The sequence below is a fragment of the Monodon monoceros genome, unplaced genomic scaffold (genome assembly GCF_005190385.1).
Source record: "Monodon monoceros isolate NGI ecotype Baffin Bay Population unplaced genomic scaffold, NGI_Narwhal_1 Super_Scaffold_20, whole genome shotgun sequence".
Lineage (NCBI taxonomy): Eukaryota > Metazoa > Chordata > Mammalia > Artiodactyla > Monodontidae > Monodon > Monodon monoceros.
This window is the reverse complement of record NW_021703777.1, coordinates 123,262,539-123,289,035: the sequence shown is the minus strand read 5'-3', so window position 1 is coordinate 123,289,035 and position 26,497 is coordinate 123,262,539. Positions and strand designations below refer to the sequence as shown.

The following is a 26,497-nucleotide window of genomic DNA, read 5'->3' as shown; positions in this document are numbered from 1 at the left end:
GTTTGAGAAACCTTAAAGACACAAAGTCAAAAGCATGACTCCTCAAATCCAGATGTCCACTAATCAGAGAACAGTAACAGTGAAGAGCCATTCTAAACCTGGTGCTCTAGTATCTGCCAAAAACTCTGCTGCTAAATAATAACAAGAAAAGGAGTCATGCCCAATGCCATGTCTGATACTTTGTTCAGTGTCCTAGGGGACATTATCATGTCCTACCTTAGAAGCTCTGGATTCTACACTGCATGATCAGAAATCTTGTCAGCACTGAAGTAGCTATGCTCCTCCCTCACAATCGGCACATTGGAGGCCGATTATCCTGACATGGAGCTGCATGTCCACTGTCAGGTCTCAGAAGGGACCTGACAGCAAGAGTTACAAAGGAAGACAAGAATAGTGTTTTGAAGTTGATAGCCACATGCCAGGCACTTTCTGCCCATAAAAAGGCCCTTTTCTTCAGTGTTTGCATCAACTGTAACAAAAGAAGCAAGAATAAAATAAACAATTTGCTTCATATTGTAAGCCAATCAAATCCACCATGAAGGCATCCCAGGAAGATGCCTGGTTAAGGCTGATGAAGATATTATTTCCTATTAATGGACTAGGGTCCATTTTCTCTTTAAAATAAAGGTGGATGTTTTAAAAATGATTATGGGGCTTCCCTGGTGGTGGAGTGGTTAAGAATCTGCCTGCCAATGCAGGGGACATAGGTTCAAGCCCTGGTCTGGGAAGATCCCACATGCTGCGGAGAACTAAGCCCGTGCGCCACAACTATGAAGCCTGTGCTCTAGAGCCCGCGAGCCACAACTACTGAGCCCGCGTGCCGCAACTACTGAAGCCCACGCACCTAGAGCCTGTGCTCCGCAACAAGAGAAGCCACTGCAATGAGAAGCCCGCGCACCGCAACAAAGAGTAGCCCCCGCTCACCACAACAAGAGAAAGCTTGGGCGCAGCAACAAAGACCCAACAAAGCCAAAAAACTAATAAATAAATAAATAAAACTAAAAATGCTTATGCCTTTTCAAAAATAGCCTTTTTCCTTCCCTTTATAAGGATAAAAAAAGGTTCAAATTTCAGTAAATTAGTTAGGCACATCACTTGGAAACACTTTTCTCACCACTATATAAACATACTATATAAATATGCAGAACATCCTACACAATACTAACAGGCAGAGGGGTTATTTTTTGCTTAAAGATAATACAACAAACTAATATTCTCCTAAACTTCCAGTTCAATATTCAGAAAACAACTATTATAAGAACTAAAATAAACAGTCTAAAACTAAAAAAGATTAGGTAGTCTCCTTTGAATATGTGTCACAAAGAAAGAGAACTTAAAAGTTAAAAAACAAACTTATGATTCTGAAACCAACTGTTATAAAGTCAGAAGGTATCACCATTTTTTGCCATTTATGTTCATTTGCAATTTTTAATATAAACATTTATTTGCAAATAAGCTAAATTTCACTTGTTCAATTTCAAACATATGAAGTAGTTTTATATTCTTATATTTAATCATTCATATTATGCCGTGACATTTTAACTAATATCCTTTAAGCAGAGAAGTACCTCAAGAGAGAAAGGAGTCTTATATAAATAACAACATGAACCAAAAATAAATTTTTAAAAATACTTTATACATGCTCTACTAACATTTCCTAGAAACAAAATATAAAATACTATTAACATGCTCTAATTTTACTAATAAACAGCTTAGAAAATGTGTTATATTATCAGTGATGTTAAAGTTTGATACTGCAATGGATTTTCCTGCCCCATCTCTTTATGTCTGATTGACTTACATTTGGCGTTTAATATACTCTTTAAGCAATGCTTCTTCCACAGGATACACCTGTACGCCTGTACCATCATCATAGTAATACATCATACTGGTATTAAGTTCTGTTTGAAATGGTTGACCAGTCCTTTCACCATGTTCTTGATAACCATATGAATAATCAAAGTTCACTTGATGTAATAAAGAAAAAGAAAAATGATCACAGATTGAAAAACAAAAAAAAAGAAATAGTTACTATAAAGAAAAATCCAAAGTGAAGTATCTCAAGGGGTAACAAACAAATACAAAACCATCTTTATTATCAGACACGTAAAATCAGTTAAAACAGTATATGGGATAGTGGGAAAAACAGACGACTTGCACACTTTTTTCAGTGTTCATCTAATTTAACAAAACAAAAAATCAAGTCTCACATCGAGGATTTCCTCTGCCTCGTCCTCTTCCCCGTCCTCGGCCTCTTCCTCGGCCTCTAAAGGTACCTCGGATATTACCACCCTCACTTCTCACACTGGAAACTTCATCTTGATCATCTCTCTTTTCTCTTTCACGCCTCCAACCTTTTTAAAAATAAAAATATTTTTATACATTCCAATTTGCAACTATGAAAACATGATTATCTTTATGAAAACGTGGTAACCACCCTTCCCCACTTTGTAACTAGTTATTAGTAACCAGTCATTCTTCAGAAAGATACAAACTTAAGAGATTCCATAGGAATTTGTCAAAATGTCTCTGGCATAAACATACTATATAAATACATATATGTCAATACATATGTATTGACATATAAAGAAGATATTCTGATAAGTAACATACTAAAAAGATAATGAGATCGTTTGCTAAAACTGTACTGTTAAAAATTTAACAAGTTCCAAGACAACTGAGTTTTGTACTATATAAAACTCCTAAAAACAAAAACTTATTTTCACAATAATACTTATTTTCACAAATAGGAATTTTTTTAAGGAAAGGGTGTTTCTATTTAAGTAAAAGACATTTCTTTTAAAGAAAAAAGGAAATGAAAACTGGGAGAAGATATCTGCAGCACAATATAGCAATTATATCCAGAATACATATAGAACTCATACAAATGTCTCTTATGCCCTCGTGCATTCTCTCTCTCTCTCTCTCTCTCACACACACACACACACACACACACCGCAACCAAATAGGAAAAAATCATTAAAAGACTGGCAGGGCAAACAAGGAAATGCAAATAGACAATAAAAAAACGGCGCTCAGCCTCAGTGGCCTTGAGAAATGCAAATTAAGACAATGAAAGAGTATTTTTTTATCTGTCCCAGTCTGAAAAACATTTTAAGGTCCCAAAATATCAATATTTTTTTGTTTTATTTTTCTGTTTTGTTTTTTCCTTTTTGGCTGTACTTTGTAGCATGAAGGATCCTAGTTCCCCGACCAAGGATCGAGATCAAACCTGTACCCTCTGCAGTCCTGCAGTGGAAGCACAGAGTCCCAACCACTGGACCGCCAGGGAATTCCCAATAGCAAATGTTGACCAAGACAGAACTTTTGTATAATGCTGGAATAAAAACAAGTACATTTCAATTTTGAAAAACAATTGGAAACAATCAAATAAGTAAAGGTATGTATACCCCAGAGACCAGGGTTTTTCAACCATGGCATAACTGACATTTTGAGCCAGATAACTCTTTAGTGTGGAGGCTGTCCTGGGTACTATAGGATGTTTAGCATTATCCTTGGTCTCTACTCACTAGATACCAGTAGCAAGTTTTAGAATTTTAAAGTCATATTTTGTGGACAATTGAGTAAATATAACCATTGACTAGATTTTAGATGATATAATGAATTAGTGTTGATTTTCTTAGATGCTCCATTTTCTTGGGACATCAGTGCTGAAGTGCCACGATATCTGCAAGGTACTTTCAAATGATTCAGCAGATGGATGAATTATAGATAGCAGAGTGACTAAATCTGGATGGTGATTAGACAGGGACTCACTGTACAATGCTTTCACAGGACAATATGCCTTAAAAATTATCAGACTTAAAAGATTTCAGTAGAAAACTATAAACGCAAATGCTCAGGGAATTCCCTGGCGGTCCAGTGGTTAGGACTCAACACTTTCACTCTCCAGGGCACGGGTTCAATCCCTGCTCGGGGAACTAAGATCCCACAAGCTGCGTGGGGTGGCCAAAAAAAACCAAACAAACAAAAAACACAAATGCTCAGCCAACTGCTTCCACATATCCTCCTGGCCTCTTCTTTCTGAAACTTGAACAAACCCTGCTAAAATAATGTACCTGGGGAATGATTTTTTTTAATTAATTAATTTTATTTACTTATTTTTGGCTGTGTTGGGTCTTTCTTGCTGTGCATGGGCTTTGTCTAGTTGTGGCGAACAGGGGCTACTCTTCGTTGCAGTGCACGGGCTTCTCATTGTGGTGGCTTCTCTTGTTGCAGAGCACAGGCTCTAGGCATGTGGGCTTCAGTTGTGGCACGCGGGCTCAGTAGTTATAGCTCACGGGCTCTAGAGCACAGGCTCAGTAGTTGTGGCGCACGGGCTTAGCTGCTCCACGGCCTGTGGGATCTTCCTGGACCAGGGCTCGAACCCGTGTCCCCTGCACTGGCAGGCAGATTCTTAACCACTGAGCCACCAGGGAAGTCCCTGATGGGACACTTTATGATGGATGGATAAGGCTAACAACACCTGTTAACCAACTCAACCACAAAACAATCTGAAAGTAAGACACCTAGACATTTTATTCCTACTGCGTTGACACAAACACACTATGAAATATTCCTACCAAAACAAAAATAAACTGGATCTTAACCAAACCTCTAGTTATTATTGCCAGTTACACTTAGAAAAGACAAAGGAACATGTTAAGGAGTATCACGATAAAGCATTTAGCCAAATCCAAAATATGGGAAATTCCACAAGACATATGACCTAACATATAGCAAAGGAAAGAAACATTGGTGGGGCTTCCCTGGTGGCACAGTGGTTAAGAATCCGTCTGCCAATGCAGGGGACACAGGTTTGAGCCCTGGTCCGGGAAGATCCCACATGCCACAGAGCAACTATGCCCTTGCGCCACCACTACTGAGTCTGCGCTATACAGCCCGCAAGCCACAACTACTGAGTCCACATACCACAACTACTGAAGCTGGCATGCCTAGAGCCCGTGCTCCGCAACAAAGCAAAGCCACCGCCATGAGAAGCCTGCGGACCAAAACAAAGAGTAGCCCCATATCCGCAACTAAAGAAAGCCTGTGCGCAGCAACGAAGACCCAACACAGCCAAAAATAAAATAAATAAATAAATTTTTTAAAAAAAGAAACATTTGGCAATTTCTTATTACGTTAAATATACATTTACCGGGGACTTCCTTGGCAGTCCAGTGGTTACGACTCCACGCTTTCACTGCAGGGGGCATGGGTTCAATCCTTAGTCGGGGAACTAAGATCCCACATGCTGCATGGCACAGCAAAAAAATATACACACACACACGTTTACCATACCACCTAGCAATCCACTCCTAGATGTTTACCCGAGAATCTAAGACATATGCCCACACAAAGGTCTGTACACAAATGTTCATGGCGGCATTACTCATAACAGGCAAAAACTGGTAACAAGCCAAATATTCACCAACATGAATGGATAAAGGAGAATATCCATTCAATAGAAAACTATTATGCAATAAAGAGGTAGAAACTACTGATATATGGAACAACACTGATGAATGTGAAAATCATTATGCTGAGCAAAAGAACACAAGAGGATATAATTTATATTACACAGTTCAATTTATATGAAATTCTGAAAAGATAAATCAAATCTGACAGAAAGTAGACTCATGGTTAGGGGACTTGACAGTAATTTCAGTGTACTTTAATATATATAATTATTAACTCAGTAAAGTTGACTTTTTAAAGAATGATCCAGAAACCACCCAGAAGAGGCTTCCACTAGCCAACTCTGGGACAATTTGAGCATTAAATTAAACAATCATGATAACAATTTCAACCACTGAAAACATAAGAAGCCTTTAGTCCACACTAATAATAGGAAGTTGTTCTTTACAGTGGAATGCCAGCTAATAAATATAGAAAGAAAGATGCAGTAAGACAAATACTAGTATAGTGAAATTCTCAAGATTACCTATTCAGCATTTGCAACCATCATGGTAATAATCAGGCAAGAATAAAAATCACCAATGGAAACTGAAGCTCATATGAAAAGTCTGATGATAAAATGGGTATTCCCACAGTCTCAAAGTCTCTCTCCACAAATCACATGTTAATTACCAAGGGAAAAAGGGTATCTTTACAATAAAGAAACCTGGAGTACCTCATCTTAACCAAGTGCTCAAAGTTAATATCACCAATAATAAGATAAACCAATACCACATGTGTTTTCAGGTTATACACTACAAAGAAAACCATTTAACTTTTACAGTATTCCTGCCAAAAATTTATAACCCAAATCCAATCATGAGGAAACATCAGAAAACCCAAAGGTATAAGTATAGCTACCACATTACTGTCTTAAAGCCTTCAGAAAAAAATCAACGTCATGAAAGACAAAAGCAGAAGAATTATTCCAGACTAACAGAGACAACTAAAAGCAATGTGTGATCACAGATTAGATCCCAGAAAAGAGAAAAAAACTGTAAAGGGCATTATTGAGAAATTCTGCCTGTGGATAGTCACAGTGTATTACTGATCTTATGATACATACTCTGAAGGTATTTAGGGTTAAAGGGGCACAATGTCTGCAACTTACTCTCAAATAGTTTATACTATACATGGTTGTTAAAATAGTAAGATTAAGACTAGATGACTCATTTTTCTCTTAGAATGTTACTTACTTCGTGTGTCATTTCTCCTATTGTTATGTGATTTATTTGCTTCAGGTTGACATCTTGAGCTATTCCGGGACCCTGGTCTTTCTTGACTGTCTGGTCTTACATCATCTAAGTGGAGTGGTACCCACTTGTGCTTATTAGCTTGAAGAAAACAAAATAAAATCATTTAATGACAATGCACAATTTTCATTAAAGCTTTGCAATTGTGAAAGGACTCTAAATTTTAATTAAATAAATGAAAGACTTAATTTGTCCTTAAAGGGATTACTTATAGAGTACCAAAATGATTTTCTTCTGCTCCCCCAGCTCTTTAATAAACTTGTTTGGGCAAATAATAAGTTTCTAAAACTCAAGTGAAAAGCCAGTGATAGAGTATCATTGGAATTCTTTTGCTTTTAAGTGAAATGCACACTCTTCTGTTTAATTCTGACAAATAAGCCATAAAAAATATTAAGTGTACACACTACTTCCATCTAATACTTGATACTTAGGCTTTAGAACAGGGTATACCTGATAACTGTTTGACCAGTGATTCAAAACACTTTTAGTTTCAAATCACTGCCTCAAATATTAATTCATCCAGCATCACTACTAATGAAAGAGCTTTTTCAAAATAAAGTTTAAGTATAAAATCTGTCTAACTGCATTTGATAAACCTTTGTATAGCTACTACACATTTTCCTAACTTCTTAAGAGATACAAGCAATTTAAAGCTTCTTGTTGACTAAGTGATAGTGTAATTAATTGTTATATTTAGTATAGTGAAATCCTGAAGGTTACCTATTCATGAATTCCATAGTTAAGGTTTCAAAATGTTCAGTCTTCTGCCTGAACACTTCTATATATTTCAACTAAAACAAAAAGACTCATGGGCAAAGGAAAAAACTATCAAAGTAATTAAGGGAATATTAGTGTACTAATTTCAACTAAAACAGACTCATGGGCAAAGGAAAAAACTATCAAAGTAATTAAGGGAATATTAGTGTACTAATTTCCTACTAATACTGCAAACTACAGACAGATAAGGAAAAGAGAATATGAAAGAATCTAAAAACTCCTTAAAGTCTATACTGTAAATTCTATCAATGAGATACTTTGGGCATAAATAAGCACTTAAAGATAAACATGTGTGCTCTAAGGAGAGTCAATTCATGACCCAATTATATAAAATTACTTTAACTACAAACACCCACATTTTAGTGTTGGCTAATCAGTTTTAATTGAAGCAACTAACAAGGAAGACAAATTTTAGAGCAGGATAGGTCTTGTTACCTGTATGACTTCTAGACAGTCAAAAAGACTACTTATGCATCAAAGGAGCATGAAAAAGGTTAGTGATTAAGCATTCAAGAAATGGGGAAATTTTTTGTAACAACCACATGGTTGTCCTACTGCCACCACTTCTGAGCAATTACCCTTGGCATACTATATCGAGTGAGCCTCATGATTACCCTGCAGCTAAGGGTTATAATAGTCATCAAAAAAAAGAAAAATTCAAGTAAGTGCTCAGTACACGGTAGGCTGTTAGTTCCATTATTAAAGAAGTTGGCTGGCAACTAATTCATCATGAAATGTCCCCTCCCATGCCCCATCACCTCCAAAAATTAAAATGCTTCAATGGCTTCCCACAGTACTTAAAATACCAATTCCAAGTTACCAAAGCCCTGAATAACATGGACCTTTCCTACCTCTCCACTAGCACCCCCTGCCCTCTCCCCAGAGTTCACTTTGTCTCAGCTACTGACCTTCTGACAGTTTAAAGAACTTTTCTGCCTAAAAACCCCTGAAGACACTTTTATTGAGACTCAGAACACTTAATGAGAATATGCTTTTACCAATTAAATCATAATCTGTCCCTAGACATATGAGAAGTTCCTAAAAGAATATGGAAAAGGATGTAAAGACAATATTTTTTTCCTTCAAAGAGTAATGGGGGAATGCAATGAGGAAAAAGAGTTGACCAAGATTGTTCTCAATTTTGTCTCAGAAAAATATTTTCTCAAAATTTCCTGAAAAAAAGGGAGCTGTTCCAATGCAGATTTAAAAAACAATAGTTATCATACAACTTTCCAAGAATATATCTACACCCACCTCTATCGGTGGAATTTAAATCCATTCTTACATAAAATACAAGTCAAATGTAGAGAGGAAAGTCTCATAGTTCAGAAATGCTATAAAAGAAAATCAGTTACCATTGTAGATGGTATCCTGAAGAAATCCAAACTACTAACTGGTGACTACCAGGAATCAACTGATTAAATACAATTCTTCATTACTACAACTCTCTTCAAAAACTTAAAAATCAAAATGAAGATGTAAACAAACTAACCTTTCTTTCGTTGATTACTTGACTGAGCCTCATCCTCACTGACATTTTCACCAGGACCATCTAATTTTGTTTCCCGGCTTTCTTTGCTTTCACTGTTACTTCTCTTTTCAACCTTGTCTTCTCTTTCTTTTCTGTTTTGCGGCTTCTTATTTCCTAGGCTGATGACACTCTGACACTGCAAAAAGGTTTTCTGAATGAAATAATTTTCATGAACATTTTCACTAACATATCCAAAAATCTGTGGTAACACCTTACCTAAATATCGCAAAAAGAATGACAACTTTTATCAAAAATAAAAAACTACTTTACAAAAGACACTGTTAAAAGTCATTTGAAAAACTGGAAGAAAATATTTGCTAAGTATTTGATAAAAGGACTTGTATCTAAAATATATAATGAACTCTACAATGCAGTAACAAGAAAACAATTGAAATGTGGGCTAGAGTTGAACAGACACTTCATCAAAAAGATATAGTGATGACAAATGTACATGAAAATGTGCTTGACATCATTAGAAAAATGCAAATTAAAAACTATAGTGTGATACCACTATACACCTACTAGACTGACTAAAATTAAAAGGCTGACCACATAGAGTATTAGTGAGGCTACAGAATAAGTAGAATTCTCATACACTGCTGGTGGAATAAAAAGTTTAGTAGTTTTAAAAGTTAAATAAATAGCTACCATAAAATCCAACCATTCTACTCCCAAGAAAAACATTATTCCATGCAAAATTTTGTACATAAATGCTTATATAGCAGCTTTATTTCTTTTTATAAATTTATTTTTGACTGCGTTGCATCTTCGTTGCTGCACGCGGGCTTTCTCTAGTTGTGGCGAACGGAGGCTACTCTTTGTTGTGGTGCACAGGCTTCTCATTGCGGTGGCTTCTCTTGCTGTGGAGCACGGGATCTAGGCGCGCGGGCTTCAGTAGCTGTGGCACGCGGACTCTAGAGCGCAGGCTCAGTAGTTGTGGCACACGGGCTTAGTTGCTCCGCGGCATGTGGGATCTTCCCGGACCAGGGCTCGAACCCGTGTCCCCTGCATTGGCAGGTGGATTCTTAACCACTGCACCACCAGGGAAGTCCTGATATAGCAGCTTTATTTTTAAGAGCCAAAAACTGGAATCAACACAAATGTCCACCAATAGGCGAATGGACAGCGTTATATCCATACAATGGAGTACTATCCAGAAAATAAGAAGGAATGAACTACTAATACGTATAACATAAATAAATCTCAAAATAATTAAGCTAAATGAAAGCCAGAAAAAAAAAAGGATGCATCCTGTATGACTCCACTTACATAAAATTGTAGAAAATGCCTTGTAAATCAACTATACTCCAATTTAAAAAAAAAAAAACTGTAGAAAATGCAAATTAACCAAGTGACAGAAAGCTTATCAGTGGTTGCCTGGGATGATGGGGTGAGGGGGTGGAATGTGACAGGAAGAATTACAAATTAAGTTCATTATCTTGTTTGTGGCAAAGGTTTCATAGGTTAAAGCGTATCAAACTGTACACTTTATATATGTGCAGTTTATTATGTCATTTATACAACAACTAAGCTGCTTTATAGTTATAGTTAACTAGTTTTAGTTATAGTTTATAGTTTTTAAACTACACACCAATAATTCTGCACAAATTACAAATAGCAAGATGTAGTGTCAAATGAAACCACGTAACCAGATACCATATATACTACTTCTCTAAAAAGACTTTTGATAGAATATCTCAGAACATCTTTTAGAACTTCTTTCATAGATAAATTAAAAATCCATTTACTGAACATCTCTTGATATGATATATATGCATATATATGCATGTGTATATAGAGTTAGGACTTCAACACATTGAAAAGACTGTAACTCAAAGAAAACATATATAGAATACATTCTGAAACACAAAATGGGCTTCACTTAGACACATTAAAAAGTAATCTATTTGTAGGCATTACGTGAAGCTGACAGCATGGTACCCCATCCTTTCCAAATGTGTGGTCCTGAGAATACAACCAGATGAAGGCAATGTGATGAATGAAATCAAGGTATCTGAAAAATGGGTATTTTATTAATGCAATTCTCTAAATTTGAAGTAAAATAAATTCAGCATGTTAAAATGAGAATACCTTCCCTTTATTTAAAAAAAATAAATAAGAAGTCTTAAAACAATACTCACTTCAGTGTTCACTAATTCACTTGGTGTTGGCCAGTTCGACATATCGCTGAAATCACTAGCCTAAGAGGTAAATAAGTGTTATGTCTGCAGTTTAGAAATTTTAAGTAGAAAAAATATTTTCTAAAAGTGAAAGCAATTTTTAAAATCACCCTCATTCAATTATATGCAGGCATTTGCAAAAATAACGCAAAACCTTCTCCAAACAACAGAACACAGCAAGAGGAATGTCTTACGATCCAACTTGTGGCATGAATAATGACCTTGACTAAACTGATAGAGACAGGATAACAGAGGCATATGGGGATTTGGATAAAGGTTACAATTTTCTAGTATATTAACTTTAAACTAACATCAATGATAGACTTAGAAGAGAAAAATACACAATAATCTAAGAGGAGTTCCTTTCAAAATAGTTAAAAACTATTTCTTGTCATGACATACCTTGTTGGATTTCTTTGTCTTGAGTTTTCCTGCTTTTATAATCTGGGGGGAACTGAGCTCTAAAACAAAACAAAACAAAACAAAAAAACATGGAATTGTTTTTACAACCACATCATGCAAAATATTTAACAGAATAACAAACCAATTTCAGTTAAGTCAGTGGAATAATTATTCTCAACAAAATCCAAAGTTCTGAGACTCAAATTCCTAACAAGAAATCAACTACATTTCAAATGTAGATTCAAAGTGGTCTTCAGTGTTCAAATCAAGATGTAGAAAATATTAAGTTTACTTACACTGAACTGATAGACCAATCCGTTCACTAATAGAATGTAACACGGAAAAATTAGCAATGTAACATGTTTTAATACAGTAAAGTTAGTGAATCAACTCCCAACGGAATACATTTTTCTATATATATTATATATACATATAAATACATTCACATGCATCAAGGAGCATGCAGAAAATAAATCAGAAGACTTCAAACTATTTGTCGTCAGAAAACAAAGTTTGGCAACCGTAATAGGCTGTATCTAGATCCAAGCCATAAAAGATAGAAGCGATCTTCACACAGTAATTCAGCAAAACATGAATCCCAAAAATCGTGGCAATGACCAATTCATAGACTAAAACAAAGTAATCTTTGAGTTAAAACCGAGAAACATTCAAATAAGATTTCATGAAAGGAAGACTGATGAAGGATGAAGATATCACCAGGGATGGGCACACAGGGATCTTGAATATTGTAGTAATTTTATTTCTAAAGCAGAATAGTGAGTACATGGGTATTTGCTTTATACTTCTTTATACTTTTGGGACACATATATAAGTGTATACATATGTGTCAATGTGCATAAGGATAAATACTTCACTAACAAAAATGAGATACAGAAAAAAATATGGAGAGATAGGAAAAAAAGGGAAGCAGGAAAAAACCTAATTTAACAAAAACAATATTTGAACATTAGAATTCGACTGAGGTATATTTTGTAAATATCATGTATATTGTATGGAAGTTATACAGTATAGAACATTTGAAAGACCTTTCCCTCAACAAAGTAGAAAACATGTCCCAAAACATTGCTAAGTCAAGTAAATTAAGTGCCTGGTGGTTACAAAACACAGCCTTATACAAACTACCTGATGTACTGAAAAGTATTTAGGGATAGGCCACACAAGCGAGTTTTATTACAAATCAATTAGACATTAATAATCACAAAATTAAGGTCAGAAATTTTAAAAATTATTCTGACCACATAAAAATAAAACTTTCTAACTTCAATATTAAATGTTATTTACAAACCAAAAAATATTTGAGCATGAGTTAATAATCTTTCTATTGCTTTAAAATCAGGGGACTTCCCTTGTGGTCCAGTGATTAAGAATCCACCCTCCAATGCAGGGGTCACGGGTTCGATCCCTGGTCAGGGAGCTGAGATCCCACATGCCTCCTGGCCAAAAAACCAAAACATAAAACTGAAGCAATATTGTAACAAATTCAATAAAGACTTTAAAAACGGGTCCATATCAAAAAGAATCCTTAAAATACAAATATTAAACAAATTAAAAAAATAAAAGGGAGAGATTTTGATTTCAATAAATTCTTTTGAACTCAAAAATTTTGGATTTTTGTTTAAATTTTACTCTCTCAACTTTAACACCTCCTCAGGAAATACAATGGGAAAAAAGTGCACATTTAACTCTGTGGCCTCTATAATTCTGACATTTTATCGATCGAGTATCATTAAGTACACAATCAATACTGTAATTTATTCTCATTAAAAGTTATTTGACAAATTATGCTGGCCAATGTGGTTGGATACGCTGGGATAGGAAAGTGATTTCTTTTTTTTTAATAACTTTTTTTTAAATGTTTGTTTATTTATTTATTTATTTATTCTTGGCTGCGTTGGGTCTTCTCTGCTGCACGCGGGCTTCCTCTAGTTGTAGCAAGTAGGTGTTACTCTTTGTTGTGGTGCGTGGGCTTCACATTGCAGTGGCTCTCTTGTTGTGGAGCACGGGCTCTAGGCGAGCAGGCTCAGTAATTGTGGTGCACGGGCTTAGTTGCTCCACGGCATGTGGGATCTTCCCGGACCAGGGATTGAACCCGTGTCCCCTGCATTGGCAGGCGGATTCTTAACCACTGTGCCACCAGGGAAACCCCTAATTTACTTTTTTAAAAGGAAGACTTTCCTGGAATATCCCTGTTCCCAAGTCCCAATTCCTCCCACAGAAACAGTAAGTTTCCTGATTAATGAGTTTAGGAAAAGAACTGACTTGCAAAGCCAACACCTTTCTGCCCTTTTCTTTGGGAGCTAGCTGTCCACAAAAAGCAAGCATTCTGGTCTGCTCCTTCATGCTGTCAACTTCACAGGGCAGACTCCCTAAGAGAGGGAGAAGGGGAACATGCAGATGTGCAATGCCAACTGTGAACACATCTGTCTAATTCCAAGTTCCACATAAGGAAGTCCTTTGTGCTACTCTTAGACCCTCATCAACCCACTCCTTTTCTGTTAAAAGAATGACACTGAGCTTTAAAAAAAAATAAATAAATCTGAGTAAAAAATAAAGAGATGATTCAAAAACGAAATACCAGTGGCCAAATATGAAATGCTAACTCAACTGTACTAAGAAATGTAAAGTAAAACAGAACAGTTTTCACCTATCATTCTGACAAAACAGAGAATACCAAGCATTGACCAGCTTATATAAATGGACATTTCTCTCATGCTGTTGGAATGAGTATTAAGCAGTAGAATCTTTCAAGGGTAATCTGTCATTTAAAACGTATATACTTTTTGGGGAATTTCTTGGCAGTCCAGTGGTTAGGCCTTCATGTTCTCACTGCCAAGGGCCCAGGTTCATTACCTGGTCAGGAAACTAAAATCCCGCAAGCCGCATGGCCAAAATAATAATAATAATAATAAAATATATATACTTTTTTATAAGATAACCAATAAGGACCTACTGTATAGTACAGGGAACTCTACTCAATCTTCTGTGATAACCTATATGAGAAAAGAATCTGAAAAAGAATATATGTGTATATATATAACTGAATCACTCTGCTGTACACCTGAAACTAACACACATTGTAAATCAACTATAATCCAATAAAATTTTTAAAACTTTAAATTTTTTAATTTAAAAATTTTTTAAAAGTAAAATAAAATGTACATACTTTTTAATGAAACAATTTCATTTCTGAGAAATTATCTGGTAATCAACACAAGGTACAATGATGTCAGTATGAGATGTTCACTGCAGGGACTTTCCTGGAGGCCCAGTGGTTAAGACTCCATGCTTCCACTGCAGTCGGCACAGGTGCGATCCCTGGTTGGGGAGCTAAGATACTGCAGGCTGAGCGGCACAGCCCCCCCACCAAAAAAAAGAAAAATGTTCATTGTAGGTTTACGGATAAGTGTATTTAAATAAATGACCTCAGGACTTCCCTGGTAGTGCAGTAGTTAAGAATCCGCCTGCCAATGCAGGGGACACAGGTTCGAGCCCTAGTCCGGGAATATCCCACACCTGGCAGAGCAAATAAGCCCATGCACTGCAACTACTGAGCCTGGGCTCTAGAGCCTGCTAGCCACAACTACTGAAGCCCACAGGCCTAAGAGCCCGTGCTCCACAACAAGAGAAGCTACCACAATAAGAAGCCTGTGCACCAAAACGAAGAGTAGCCCCCGCTCACTGCAACTAGATAAAGCCCATGCACAGCAATAAAGACCCAACGCAGCCAAAAATAAAATAAATAAATTTATTTTTAAAAAAGAAAACAATATTTTCATTTTCCCATGTTCCAGCCAAAATGGAGGAAACCGCCCTCCTAGCATATCATTAGAAAAAATCTAAGACTGAAAAACAAAGCCAACCTAAAAATTAAAATATAAAGAAATTTTAATTTAAAAAAATTTTTTCAGGCAGATGAAACCTAAGAAAAATAAGCTACCAGTGGCTCCAAGTATATATAAACATACATGAACAAGTGTGTGATTTTCACATATCCATTTTTCAAACATCACTGGTGAGCCACTATACAACTTCTTTGAATATTATTCTAATATCTTAATCTATAAGGAAACAATTCCTAATAGACGAGGAATTCATTTTAAGAGCTTGGATAGTGAAAACAAAAACTGCAGTATGACAGGCGATTTTACTCATGACCATAATCTTTAGCAAAGCTTTAATTAAGAAAACGCACTGACAGTTATGAATCACATGTTTTATTACATTTAAGGGAAAAATGTCATAAAATGGCATTTTGCTACAGGAAATAAGTGCCTTAAAAAAATGTAAAACAAAGCGAGATAACCTCCTCCACCAGAGGGAAGACAGCAGAGGCAAGAAGAACTACAATTCTTCAGCCTGTGGAAGGAAAACCATTCACAGAAAGATGGACAAAATGAAAAGGCAGGACTTTGTACCAGATGAAGGAACAAGATAAAACCCCAGAAAAACAACTAAATGAAGTGGAGATACGTAACCTTCCAGAAAAAAAATTCAGAATAATGATAGTGAAGATGATCCAGGACCTCGGAAAAAGAATGGAGGCAAAGATCGAGAAGATGCAAGAAATGTTTAACAAAGACCTAGAAGAATTAAAGAACAAACACCTAGAAGAATTAAAGAACAAACCAACAGAGATGAACAATACAATAACTGAAATGAAAAAAAAACTAGAAGGAATCAATAGCAGAATAACTGAGGCAGAAGAATGGATAAGTGACCTGGAAGACAGAATGGTGGAATTCATTGCCACGGAAGAGAATAAACAAAAAAGAATGAAAAGAAATGAAGACAGCCTGAGACCTTTGGGACAACATTAAACGCAACAACATTCACATTACAGGGGTCCCAGAAGGAAAAGAGAGAGAGAGAGAGGACCTGAGAAAATATTTGAAGAGATTATAGTCGAAAACTTCCCTAACATGGGAAAGGAAATAGCCACCCAAGTCCAGGAAGAGCAGAGAGTCCCAGACAGGATAAACCCAAGGAGAAACACACCGAGACACACAGTAATCAAACTGACAAAAATTAAAGACAAAGAAAAATTATTGAAAGCAACAAGGGAAAAACGACAAATAACATACAAGGGAACTCCCATTAGGTTAACAGCTGATTTCTCAGCAGAAACTCTATAAACCAGAAGGGAGTGGCACAATATATTTAAAGTGATGAAAGAGAAGAACCTACAACCAAGATTACTCTACCTGGCAAGGATCTCATTCCCATTTGATGGAGAAATCAAAAGCTTTACAGACAAGCAAAAGCTAAGAGAATTCAGCACCACCACACCAGCTCTACAACAAATGCAAAAGGCACTTCTCTAAGTGGGAAACATAAGAGAAGAAAAGGACCTACAAAAACAAACCCATAACAATTAAGAAAATGGTAATAGGAACATACATATCGATAATTACCTTAGGACCTACAAAAACAAACCCATAACAATTAAGAAAATGGTAATAGGAACATACATATCGATAATTACCTTAAACGTGAATGGATTAAATGTTCCAACAGAAAGACACGGGCTTGCTGAATGGATACAAAAACAGGACCCATATATATTCTGTCTACAAGAGACCCACTTCATATCTAGGGACACAGACAGACTGAAAGTGAGGAAATGGAAAAAGATATTCCATGCAAATAAAAATCAAAAGAAAGCGGGAGTAGCAATACTCATATCAGATAAAATAGACTTTAAAATAAAGAATGTTACAAGAGACAAGGAAGGACACTATATAATGATCAAGGGATCAATCCAAGAAGAAGATATAACAATTATAAATATATATACACCCAACACAGGAGCACCACAATACATACGGCAAATGCTAACAGCCATAAAAGAGGAAATCAACAGTAAGACAATAATAGTAGGGGACTTTAACACCTCACTTACAGCAATGGACAGATCATCCAGACAGAAAATTAATAAGGAAACACAAGCTTTAAATGACACAACAGATCAGATAGATTTAATTGATATTTATAGGACATTCCATCCAAAAAACAGGAGATTACACTTTCTCCTCTAGTGCACACGGAACATTCTCCAGGATAGGACAAATCTTGGGTCACAAATCAAGCCTCCGTAAACTTAAGAAAACTGAAATCATATGAAGCATCTTATCCGACCACAGCGCTAGGAGATTAGAAATCAATTACAAGGAAAAAACGTAAAAAACACAAACACATGGAGGCTAAACAGTATGTTAGTAAATAACCAAGAGATCACTGAAGAAATCAAAAAGGAAATCAAAAAATACCTAGAGGGCTTCCCTGGTGGCACAGTGGTTGAGAGTCCACCTGCCAATGCAGGGGACATGGGTTCGTGCCCCGGTACAGGAGGATCCCACGTGCCGCAGAGCAGCTGGGCCCGTGAGCCATGGCCGCTGAGGCTGCGTGTCCAGAGCCTGTGCTCCGTGACAGGAGAAGCCAAAGCGGTGAGAGGCCCGCGTACCGCAGGGAGAAAAAAAAAAAAAAGAAAAAAAATACCTAGAGACAAATGACAACGAAAACACAATGATCCAAAACCTACGGGATGCAGCAAAAGCAGTTCTAAGAGGGAAGTTTATAGCTATACAAGCCTACCTCAAGAAACAAGAAAAGTCTCAAATAAACAATCTAACCTTACACCTAAAGGAACTACAGAAAGACGAACAAAACCCAAAGTTAGTAGAAGGAAAGAAATCATAAAGATCAGAGCAGAAATAAATGAAATAGAAACAAAGAAAACAATAGCAAAGATCAATAAAACTAAAAGCTGGTTCTTTGAGAAGATAAACAAAATTGATAAACCTTTAACCAGACTCTTCAAGAAAGAGAGGAGTCAAATCAATAAAATTAGAAATGAAAAAGAAGAAGTTACAACAGACACTGCCTAAATACAAAGCATCCTAAGAGACTACTACAAGTAACTCTATGCCAATAAAATGGACAACCTGGAAGAAATGGACAAATTCTTAGAAAGGTATAACCTTGCAAGACTGAACCAGGAAGAAATAGAAAATATGAACACACCAATCACAAGTAATGAAATTGAAACTGTGATTAAAAATCTTCCAACAAACAAAAGTCCAGGACCAGATGGCTTCACAAGTGAATTCTATCAAACATTTAGAGAAGAGCTAACACCCATCTTTCTCAAACTCTTCCAAAAAACTGCAGAGGAAGGAACACTCCCAAGCTCATTCTACGTGGCCACCATCACCCTGATACGAAACCAGGCAAAGATACTACCAAAAAAAAAAGAAAATTACAAACCAATATCACTGATGAATATAGATGCAAAAATCCTCAACAAAATACTAGCAAACAGAATCCAACAACACATTAAAAGGATCATACACCATGAGCAAGTGGGATTTATCCCAGGGATGCAGGGATTCTTCAGTATATGCCAATCAATCAATGTGATACACCATATTAACAACCTGAAGAAGAAAAACCACATGATCATCTCAATAGATGCAGAAAAAGCTTTTGACAAAATTCAACACACATTTATGAAAAAAACTCTCCAGAAAGTGGGCATAAAGGGAAACTACCTCAACATAATAAAGCCCATATACGACAAAACGACAGCAAACATCATTCTCAAAGGTGAAAAACTGAAAGCATGTCCTCTAAGATCAGGAACAAGACAAGGATGTCCACTCTCGCCACTACTATTCAACATAGTTTTGAAAGTCCTAGTCACGGCAATCAGAGGAGAAAAAGAAATAAAAACAATAGAAATTGGAAAAGAAGAAGTAAAACTGTCACTGTTTGCAGATGACATGATACTATACATAGAGAATCTTAAAGATGCCACCAGAAAACTACTAGAGCTAATCAGTGAATTTGGTAAAGTTGCAGGATACAAAATTAATGCACAGAAACCTCTTGCATCCCTATATACTAACAACGAAAGATCAGAAAGATAAATTAAGGAAACAATCCCAGTCACCACTGCAACAAAAAGAATAAAATACCTAGGAATAAACCTACCTAAGGAGGTAAAAGACCTGTACTCAGAAAACTGTAAGACACTGATGAAAGAAACCAAAGATGACACAAACAAACGGAGAAATATACCGTGTCCTTGGATTGGAAGAATCAATATTGTGAAGATGACTATATTACCCAAAGCAATCTACAGATTCAATGCAATCCCTATCAAATTACCAGTGGCATTTTTTACAGAACTAGAACAAAAAACCTTAAAATTTGTATGGAGACACAAAAGACCCCGAATAGCCAAAGCAATCTTGAGGGAAAAAAACGGAGCTGGAGGAATCAGACTCCCTGACTTCAGACTGTACTACAAAGCTACAGTAATCAAGACAATATGGTACTGGCACAAAAACAGAAATATAGATCAATGGAACAGGATAGAAAGCCCAGAGATAAACCCACACACCTATGGTCAACTAATCTATGACAAAGGAGGCAAGTATATACAATGGAGAAAAGACAGTCTTTTCAATAAGTGGTGCTGGGAAAACTGGACAGCTACATGTAAAAGAATGAAATTAGAACACTCCTTAACACCATCAACAAAAATAAACTCAAAAGGGATTAGAGACCTAAATGTTAAGACCGGACACTATAAAACTCTTAGAGGAAAACATAAGAAGAACACTCTCTGACATAAATCACAGCAAGATCTTTTTTGACCCACCTCCTAGAGTAATGGAAATAAAAACAAAAATAAAGAAATGGGACCTAATGAAACTTAAAAGCTTTTGCAAAGCAAAGGAAACTACAAGCAAGACAAAAAGACAACCGTCAGAATGGGAGAAAATATTTGCAAACGAATCAACATACAAACAGACAAAGGATTAATCTCCAAAATATATAAACAGCTCATGCGGCTCAATATTAAAAGAACAACCCAATCCAAAAATGGGCAGAAGACCTAAATAGACATTTCTCCACAGAAGACATACAGATGGCCAAGAAGCACATGAAAAGGTGCTCAACATCACTAATTATTAGAGAAATGCAAATCAAAACTATCTTGAGGTATCACCTCACCCCAGTTAGAATGGGCATCATCAGAAAATCTACAAACAACAAATGCTGGAGAGGGTATGGAGAAAAGCTAACACTCTTGCACTGTTGGTGGGAATGTAAATTGATACAGCCACAATGGAGAACAGTATGGAGGTTCCTTAAAAAACTAAAAATAGAGCTACCGTATGACCCAGCAATCCCTCAACCAGGCACATACCCAGAGGCAACCATAATTCAACAACACACATGCACCCCAATGTTCAATGCAGCACTACTTACAATAGCCAGGTCATGGAAGCAACCTAAACACCCATCGACAGACGAATGGATAAAGATGTGGTACATATATACAAAGGATTATTACTCAGCCATGAAAAGGAACGAAACTGGGTCATTTGTAGAGACGTGAATGGATCTAGAGACTGTCATACAGAGTGAAATAAGTCAGAAAAACAAATATCGTATATTAACGCATATATGTGGAACCTAGAGGAATGGTACAGACAAACCGTTTTGCAGGGCAGAAATAGAGACACAGATGTAGAGAACAAACGTATGGACACCAAGGGGCGAAAGTGGCGGGGGTTGGGGGGTGGTGGTGTGATGAATTGGGAGATTGGGATTGACATATACACACTAATATGTGTAAAACAGATAACTAATAAAAACCTGCTGTATAAAGAATAAATAAAACAAAATTTTTAAAGAACATGTAAAAAAACCTACTTACTTCTCGTACTCTGAAAGTGAGAGTATCAATTAGTAGTCATTTTCGAGAGCAACTTGTCAACAAATGCGCTGTGACCTAACAATTCCACTTTTCTCTCCTAGAGAAAATCAGATATGTATTTTCTCTAGGATAAAAGGCATGCATAAAAATGTTTCTAACAACCAAGATGTTGATCAATACGTAAATGGCTAAATTAACTACATCAGTTATATTTATGGACCACTTCTCAGCAATTTTTTAAAGTTTAGATTAAAAAGGATCAACTTCATCACAAGAAAAAAAATTATTTTATAACTAAGTATGTAGGTGGTAGTTAACTAAACTTATGGTGATCATTTCGCAATATGTATACACAAATCTCGAATCATTATGTTGCACACCTGAAACTAATGTTAATTATACCTTAATTTAAAGAATAAAAAACTCACTAGTTGTAAAGAAGAAAAATAAAAGATCTACCAAAACTTTAAAAATATTCTAAACACATATACAAAACACTATATTTGGAAGTAATTTCACAGAAAGGACTGAAAGGATATTCAGTAAACTGGTAACATGACTATCTTTTTTCTGAAGGGAACATCAAAAGTTCCTTTTTTACAAGAACATATTTATGTATCATTTACATAACAATTAAAATGTTATTAGAGTTACAGTAAGCTTATTTGAGGCTTCTGGGAAGCACACTTGGAGAAAAGAAGGTTGATGGGGTCAAGAAGACTAAGGATGAAAAAGATGAAAAAAAATCATTTTATTTTTATTTTTTGTATTTTGGCTGCAACTCGCAGCATGCGGGATGGTTCCCTGACCAGGGATCGAACCTGGGCCTCTGCAGTGAAAGCACCAAATCCTAACCACTAAGCCTCCAGGGAACTCCCAAAATCAATATTTTTATACATCGTTTTTGTGTGTAAAAGAATTAAAACTGTATTGGAAAGCTGATTTTTAATATGCAAAATGTAACCATGGGTACAGGTAAGTGATTCATAAATCCCATACTGTGATTTTAATAAAGGTCTCCAAAATAAATACAACTACTTTAAACAAGGGTTGGGGGACAATTCTTTCCAGTCTCCTGACAGGAATTTAAAACTGCAGTGACACTATTCTAGGCCTCTCCTGTGGGCCAGGCTTTGGTTGAAAAGAGGACCTTATCTGGATTACCAGAAACAGCAATACACAAGCCAGAATCATCCCAAAAGTGGAGGAAAGTGTGTCACAAGGTCTGAAGAATGCCTCACCTGCAGTTCAGTTAGAACTGCAGGTTCTAACAGAAATTTCATGATTACAAGTCCTTAAATACTTCCCTACATTTCCTATGTTTCTATCTCTGGTAATAAACTTTCTGGTGAAATTTTATGGATGGAATTCCTGTACCTCATTGAGTGAGTGACAGTAAATCCAGGTTTGGTTAGGACAAACATAGTTTAATTCTGTTATTACAGCATAATTAATATCCTCTTTCCCTCTCATGAATATCCTGGTTTATAGGATAAATCACATAGGCCTCCTACTAGTAAGATTATTGTACTAATTTAACACTCCCCTAGTTTGCACCTACTCTGGTCTCTGGACCCTAAAGGTCCTCTGCTCCTATTTCATTATTCTTGAGGTTGCAAATTTGCTTAGGAAAATAGGAAGCCGGCAGACCCAGGTTATAGAAGGCAATCTAGTATTAAGAAATGAAAGAAAATATACCCAACTTCATTCATTTACAAGGCCGAGAAATCTTCACACAAGTCAACTAGCTAGGTAGTAACGCTATCTGGACTAGAACCCAAGTTGTGCATTTCTACACAACAATCTCTTATCAAAGTTACCTAAGTTATTCAATTACTAATAGAAGTTGTGTAGACGTATAGAGTCAGTACTGCAGAGAGGCTATAAAGTTACTCTAGCACTCCACATATGAAGAACCGTATTCCTGAGGGCACAGAATAGATTCCAAGAACAGAAATGTTGCCTACAGAGAAACATCAGCAAAATTAAAAACCCCATGAACCACACCATACATCAAGAATCATCTGGTTCTTAATCTCCAACAAAGATTAAGGACCCCAGTGGTCCCCTGCATCGGCAGGCAGACTCTCAACCATTGCGCCACCAGGGAAGCCCTCTTTGCTAAATTTTATAGAGATTTTCCTTTAAGATTTTTGTTCTCTTCAGTTATTAATACTAGTAAACAAATAGATCTTTGCAGCTAGGAGAGACTGGTGGCAGTATTAAATTCAGAGCAAAATTTTAAGCAGCTTTTTCTGCAAGTGTTAAGATTTATCAAGAATGATGATTTAAAAACCATTTATCAGACCTCAGCTGTAAAATAACTTTTGTTTAAATAAAGTTATACTGTACCACAGCATTATAAAAAATGATTTGAGTATTACTGTGCAAATCAATTACCACTTATCTCACTCTGTTGGAGTTCCTTGGAAGAAATGTTACTATACTTCTATACCTGCAATACGTGTGTCTGTAACAATCACCTTATATTTAACCATTTCCTTTATCTCTTTTGAGCCTCACAACCCTGTAAACATGCTTCAATTTTCCCTGTTCCACTGTTAACCTTTAATTTTTAAGAAAAGTGAAGACTTGTACGTAAACAGCTGTAATTTCTATATGAAAAGTTCAATTAATTTACAACAACTTAATTAGAAAGCAAAACTAGGAGATACTGGTTTCTGTCTTCGGTTTATTTAGTATTTCCACTTAAACTAAAAAAAAAAAAAAAACCTGCAGTTGCTATAACCAAAATAAAGCACCAAGGGCCATACTGCATTGGTCAGCATTCAAATGCAGTGGCATAATCTTACCTCCCCTAGAGAGGTGAGCTAACTGAATGTCAGAAGACTACTGTTCACCTAATGTGCAATTCACTCTCTCGTCAACTATCCTATTTCATTTCAACCAGTTTCCACCACAGTCGTAAACTCAAAGCTTGTGAGTAGCAACTACAGTATAGCATCTCATTTTTAATATGACTACTTAGCACGGTTTTGAAAACACTGAAATTTTCAGCTTACCAATTATTTCACAATAAAAAAATTCACAATTGCTCTTCCACTTAACATATAAACCCCCTTGCTCCGACTGGCTTCACCTCTTTTTAAAAAGTCTACAGAAACTTTTCTATAGGATGAACTGCAACACCTACCTAAAGTCAGCTGTCCCATGTCACTAACACGTGGGGTAAGACATAACTGAGGCTGTGCCCGCCGAGCGGCTCAGCTCCATGACCCCCGCCGTGCCCCACCAGCCAAGGAGAACCCGAGGTCCCACCTCTTCCTGCTGCTCCCTTCCCAGATGTCCATTTATGTAAACAAGCAGAGTGAATGACACCTTGGAACGAAACACCTCCGACTGACAGGGAACGGAGGCCTGCCCCTCCCCCAGCCCCCCGCCAGCATCTGCCGCCACGCGAGTCGCCCCTGCACACACCCTCCCGGTGCCCACCGCAGAGGAGCCACAGACCTGCCTCCAGGGTTTCCAGTAGAGGCAGCGGCGGCGGCCCCGTCCCGGCGGGGGACAGGTGCTGGGGAGGCTTTTTGGTCCAGGGATTCTCCTTCCGCGGCAGCGGCGGCGGCGACGGCGACGGCGACGGCGGCAGCTTTTCCTCAGAGCCTGCCGCCGCCGCCTCCTCCTGCCGGGCGTCCTCGGCCGGCGGGTCCCGAGGCAGCGGTGGCGGCGGCTCCCAGCCGAAGGGCCCCCCCGGCCCGCGCGCCTTGTGCGCCAGGTGCAGCGCCAGGGGCTTCACGGACACGGCCGCCTGAGGCACGCTGTGTCCCAGCACGGGCGCCGGCAAAGGCTCTCCCCGCGCCCCCGTGCGGGTGGCGAGCGCGTTCCTCTCCTCCCTCGCCGCTTCCTTGCCCTCCCGTTCGGGCGGGGGCAGCTTCCCGGCTTGCCGGCTCGCCGCGGCCGACAGCAACTCCCTCTCAGCTGGTACCGCGGGCCGCTCCTCCCGAGGGTGAGCGGCGGGCACCCGGGCGCGAGCAGACATCGTCCCCCTGCCCCAGCCGCCCCAGCCGGGGGCGGCCCGGGGCCAGGGAGCCCGGCTGCCCGTTTCTCCGCCGGGACACTGACTGGCTCCGGCCTGGGGAAGAGAACCCGAGAGCCCGGCCGCCCGCGTCGGCTCAGGCCGCGGAGCTCCCGGCGTCGAACGGGGCGCTAACCGCCCGCCGGCCCAACCCGCGTCAGCGGCGCGAGCCCCGAGCCTGCCAACACGCGCCGGGCGCCGAAGCTGGAGGCCGGGAGCCCTCACTTGGCGCGGGCTGCGGCACAAACGCCGCAACGCGAAGTTGTAGTACCTCTAGCAGAGTCAGGTAGGCTCGCGCTCCCACAGCCAGTAACTGCTCGTGGGGTCAGAGGCGGAGGCGGGGGCGTGGAGGGGGCGGTCCCAAAGGATGGAGCAGGGGCGGAGCCTCCCGGAGGAGCGTGACGTGGCCGCTCACCGGCTCCTGCCCTCGCCGGGCCGCCGCCCGCGGTGGTTGACTGACGACCCCGCCAGGGTGCCGCCCTGCTTGAGGGCTGGCCCAGCCCCAGCGGCCAGCCGAGAGGGAAGGAGAGCGAACTAGGCGATTCCCCGGCTCGCGGGCTACGGCGGCCCCCTCTGCGGGCGCAGGGGCGGGGCGCGCACCGAACCTCTGCGACTCGCGACGGGCTCGCGCCTTGCTCCGCCGGCTGCGAGCGAGGGGCGGGGCGCGCTGCGCACGTGGCTCGGGGCGGGCGGTGGGGTCGCTTTGCCCCAGGCCCTGAAGTGCAGTTGACTCCAGGCGAGGTGGGTAATCTTGGCCACCGACGCTGGGCGGCTCCCGAATGGGCCTGGGTACCACCAACGAGCCACCTTGTCCCCTGCGTCTGTCGCCTCTCCCCGTGAAAACGTTTCCCCTGGCGCTTTGGGGCACTGCGGTCATCTGTAATATTGAGCCGCGTCCAAAATAAAAACAGTGTAATCTGTAGGTAAAGTTATGAAACCTTTGCCCCGGCACTAGGATTAGTGCACTTCCCCGCCCCTATTCCCACCCACGATCCGAAGTATTTCTAAAGTCGTATGGAGTAAAACAGATTGTTAATACTTCGCCGGCTTTTTAAACAATTTTATGAGGTTTTTTGTGTGTGTGTCTTTTTTTTTTATAATGTGATTCAGTTATAC

The 26,497-nt window shown here is 38.6% G+C and overlaps 1 protein-coding gene across 3 annotated transcripts in view; it reads right to left on the bottom strand.

The window, feature by feature from the left end:
- The window catches only part of LARP1B (La ribonucleoprotein domain family member 1B), a 116,956-nt gene extending 91,440 nt beyond the window's left edge, over window positions 1-25,516 (bottom strand). Inside the window, exons 1-7 of one of the 3 annotated variants that reach the window (XM_029235817.1) lie at window positions 24,820-25,516; window positions 11,601-11,659; window positions 11,160-11,219; window positions 8,980-9,154; window positions 6,654-6,791; window positions 2,211-2,354; window positions 1,802-1,967 (exon numbers count right to left, since the gene is read on the bottom strand). In XM_029235817.1, coding sequence (XP_029091650.1) covers window positions 1,802-1,967; window positions 2,211-2,354; window positions 6,654-6,791; window positions 8,980-9,154; window positions 11,160-11,219; window positions 11,601-11,659; window positions 24,820-25,345 — 1,268 coding nt within the window. In that variant the 5' untranslated portion in view covers window positions 25,346-25,516. The remainder of the gene's footprint in view (window positions 1-1,801; window positions 1,968-2,210; window positions 2,355-6,653; window positions 6,792-8,979; window positions 9,155-11,159; window positions 11,220-11,600; window positions 11,660-24,819) is intronic. The other 2 variants (XM_029235818.1, XM_029235819.1) reach the window with 2 other exon arrangements.
- Between the last annotated feature and the right edge of the window lie 981 nt (window positions 25,517-26,497).